Below are 4,075 nucleotides of genomic sequence, written 5' to 3'. Positions count from 1 at the left end.
AAGGGTACTGCAGCCTCGTGCAAGGCAGCAGCAGACAGGAGTGAAGCACCGAACATCCACGTTTTATTTACAGCAAATATTGCATCAATCAGCATTTTCTTTGTGGAAGCTAATTAAGGAGGTTGACTGAAACTCATGACAAGTTAAAACCAGGACAGTTTAACCCTATACTGGTTTGAGTACCCTACTCCTACAAGCATGACAGTAGGAATGACAGCATGACACATAAAGTGCTGTACCTTCTCTCACAAATCTGGGCTGTACTCAGGACAGGGCTTGCTGTGCCGGTACTGCATGATGTACACGGTGGACTGATGCCACCAGTAAAGCATCACCACTGCAAGGATGTGCCAGACTTGGTGACTCGATCCGAGGTAGTTCAGCTGGCCTGGGGGAAAGAAATATGGCAAGTGGCGAAGTTGTCAAATTCAGCTCGTGCAATTAGCAGATGGTCTCCTCCAAAGCTCAACTCTATGCTCTGCTCACAGAGAGGCAGTAAAAGTTCTTTAATGAACTCAATGGGAAGTTGTCTGCCACCTTTTGATGCAATACATGTAACATTTATATGAGAATACTTCACTTGGAACATGGACAACCTGTTCTCTCACAGGAAGTTCAGGACTCACAGCAAGGACTGTGACACCGCAGGGAGCTTAACTGCAGGAAAAAAAAAAAACCCAGAAGAGAGTTTCCTACCTGGGAAGTATCTTTCTGGAACTTTGGAAATATAGAAGAGAAAAGCTACAGCAGCGATGAAGTACATGACAACTACACGTGGAGCAAACTCCTGCAAAAGAAAAGGAAGCCCTCCTATTCTGTTAAAAGGTAAAAATAGGAAAAAAAAAAACAAAAGTCCTCAATAAGGGAAAAAAATAAAAAAAGAAAAAGACATGACAAAAGTGATCCTTGCTTCACCTCCTCTATTACCAATGAACAAAATCCCATGGGGAAGGAAATGCCACTTTGGGAAAATATGAATGGGAAGAAACTTGTTTTATCATGACTTCTCTGCTTCACTGCACAAGCCACTCAGTGTTTCTGTACAGCCTGCAGCAGTTGTGAAATTGTTAGTGAGAGGACATCTTCCAACACACTGACCTCACACAGAATGGCTGGGGTAAGTGACACTTCTGTGCAAACCCTCACTGACTGTCTGGAATTGCAGCTGCTAGAACCCAAGTCCACAGGAGTGCTACACACTGGATGGTAAGTAATCAAGCAGCCCATTCACGAGTTTATTTTTTGCTTTCTTTAACAGAAACTTTTGTTACCAGAAGAGGAGCATTTTTCTGTAGTCTGGACACAAAATGTGTACCGTGCCTCCCTTTCTGCTGTACCAGGAGACACTAAACGGGGGAAGACATAAGAGGACAACTACTGTTGAGCCCTGAGGTCCATGACTAAACAGGACAGGGCCAGTGTTTAGTGCCCTAACAACTACATATATTCATGTGTTGCTGTTCCACAGCGGCCCTGGGCTAAACCTGGCAACCCCAGGTGACACATCCTCCAGCAAGACCAGTCTACAACTGCTCACTGTGAGAGGAAACGTTTTCTTCCACACAGTGATGTGCTCTGGTCACTGCAGTGCTTTGCAGGGAGTTCACACTGGGGCACACTTTACTGTCTTGAGCTGTGCTGTTCTGCTTGTGCTTCAGAGCACAATTATGGGCCATAAAACAAGAACAGGAAGAGTTCAGTCGCTTTGTAGGGATGTTAAATGAGTGTTGTGCAAGAGACGGAGGGCTGACCAGGCAAATACCAATTTCTGCTGCCAACCCAGGGAACTGAAGAGGAAGCAGATAATCATCCCATCAGTGTCTCCTGGTTCCATTCTCTCCTCTGGGGCAGTGGAGGCTGCCAGCCTGAAGCACAGAGCAGCCTGGGAAACAGCTTCCTGTGGTGTTCCCACCCCTCGCCCATGCACACAGACATCTCTGACCCACAGGCAGGGACACGCATCACACCCGACCAGTTTGCCTCCTCATGCTGTAGTTCTACATCAGCAAAATAGATTTACCTACTCAACCTGCTTACTGCTTTTCAATACATGCCTAACTGTTTGCTTTTAGATCCTATCGTCTGAAAGATTTCTGTGCTTAAAGAGATTTTAATTCCTTCTGCTTCCCCCTCATTTCCCCAACAGTAAGAGGACTGAAGAAAGATGGCAAGTGAAAAGCGACAGAGAATCTAATTTCCCCTTTTTTTTTTCTTTTACCTGTACAATGGATGCACTGATGCCACCATTGAGCCAAACCCAGTGGATGGTGGGAATAATTCCATATCCGGACACTGAGCAAAAGATGATGGAGCGCAGTCTGTGCCACTGCTGCGTGAGGTAACTGGGATGAATCTGAGCAAAAAATACTGCCAAGATCATTGCCAGCACAGTGATTAAATATACCTGACGCCAGTACTGGGGAAGAAAAAACAAAAGCAAGTTTGTGGCTTTTCCCATCAGGTGTAAAAGTAAACTGTGGCTTGAAAATTTACATTACTAAAAGTAAGGGTACATCTGACCTCCTGCCACTGCTGCAGATGCAAACAATGGGGTTGGAGGCCTCACGAGCCTGACAAAGGTGGGGCCTGTAAAGCCTACCCTGCCTTTGTATAAATGCAAGTATTTTCTTGAGGCATGTGTGATGGACAGCTTGAAAGGAAAACCTCAGTCTGCCTATCACTGCAGCAAGCAGAGTTCTGCTGGTGTCGGAAGGACCTTGTTTCAGTTTCCACCTCTGTCTCCTGACTAATGTTCTATTTGTACACCTGCAGTGAACCCCTTCCTACAGCATGGGAACGCCGACAGCGAGACCACAGGAACCCAGTGTTACCAGAATAAGTGCTTCAAACTTACGTTACTGCAATAGAATGCATAAAACACGCCGGACACATAGCAGCCCAGGATACCAATGGAAATTCCTGCATAATCCAACGCCATCCACCGTCGGCTGGTCTTCTCTGAGCGGTGACAACAGAACAGATGATATCCTACTGAGCAAAGCATACAGACCTACACAAATGGTCAAACAAAGACTCATTAATCTCTTCAAAATTAGCAGGCAGCATACTGAGCTGAAACACCAAGGCTTAGGGTGCACAACTGACTCCCCACAGGTCCTGCAGCGGAAGGTGGTGTGGGCTGTCAGGATTCCTGCCAGAAATCCACAGAAACTAATGTAATTGTTAACCCAACACTGCCAAATCACCTCTAAACCATGTCCCTCACCACCCCATCTCCACAGCTTTGAAACTCCTCCAGGGATGGGGACTCCACCACTGCCCTGGGTAGCCTGGGCTAGGGTGGACAACCCTTGAGGCAAGAAATTATTTCCAATATCCAACTTCAACACCCCCCCCCAGCACAACCTGAGGCTGTCCACTCTTGTCCTGTTGCTTGTTCCCTGGGAGAAGAACCTGATCCCCACCTGGCTCCAACCTTCTTCAAGGGAGTTATGGAGAGCCAAAAGTCTCCCCTAAGCCTCCTTTGCTCCAGGCTCAATAACTCCACATCCCTTAGCCACTCCTCACCAGACTTGTGCTCTAGACCCTTCTGCATTTTCTTTGCCTTCCTCTGGACACCCTCCAGCCCCTCAAGGTCCTTCTTGGAGGAAGTAGCCCAAAACTGAACCTGGGATTCAAGGGCTGGTCTTCCTAGTGCCCAGTCCAGGGGGATGATCACTGGCAATGCTATTTCTGATACAAGCCAGGTCACGGTTGGCCTACTTGGCCTTGGACAATTTAGCTGTTAGTCACAGTTGCTTTCTCCTCTGTGCCAGCTCTGTTCAGGTCTCCCCAGTTTATTCTATATACTGGGCAGCTCAAACAGAGCTCCCTGACGGCACTTCATGCTCTCCTCCAGGCAGGTGCTCCCCAGCGCGGCCCCCACCTGGAAGCAGAAGAGGCAGATGGAACAGATGACAAAGTCTTCCCGGGAGGCACCGGCCGCCGGCAGCACGGCAGTCAGGTCGTAGATACCCAGCGTGAAGAAGAGGATGAAGCCGAGCAGGTGGCTCCAGATGTTGACGGTCTCGTTAGAAAGGATGAAAAGGCTGCGGGGAGACAGGATGGGGCGGCG

The 4,075-nt window shown here is 48.0% G+C and overlaps 1 protein-coding gene across 1 annotated transcript; it reads right to left on the bottom strand.

The window, feature by feature from the left end:
- Nucleotides 1–245: 245 nt before the first annotated feature.
- Nucleotides 246–4,048, bottom strand: PAQR3 (progestin and adipoQ receptor family member III; the record flags this gene model as incomplete). The annotated part of the gene is made up of 5 exons (XM_008943420.1): nucleotides 246–388; nucleotides 697–787; nucleotides 2,219–2,416; nucleotides 2,855–3,010; nucleotides 3,887–4,048. Coding segments are annotated over 5 exons (750 nt in total), but the record flags the coding sequence as incomplete, so codon positions are not given.
- Between the last annotated feature and the right edge of the window lie 27 nt (nucleotides 4,049–4,075).

Source organism: Merops nubicus, unplaced genomic scaffold, assembly GCF_000691845.1.
Source record: "Merops nubicus isolate BGI_N331 unplaced genomic scaffold, ASM69184v1 scaffold11527, whole genome shotgun sequence".
NCBI classification, from domain to species: domain Eukaryota; kingdom Metazoa; phylum Chordata; class Aves; order Coraciiformes; family Meropidae; genus Merops; species Merops nubicus.
The sequence above is the reverse complement of the archived record's forward strand: the minus strand, read 5'-3'. Positions and strand labels throughout refer to the sequence as shown.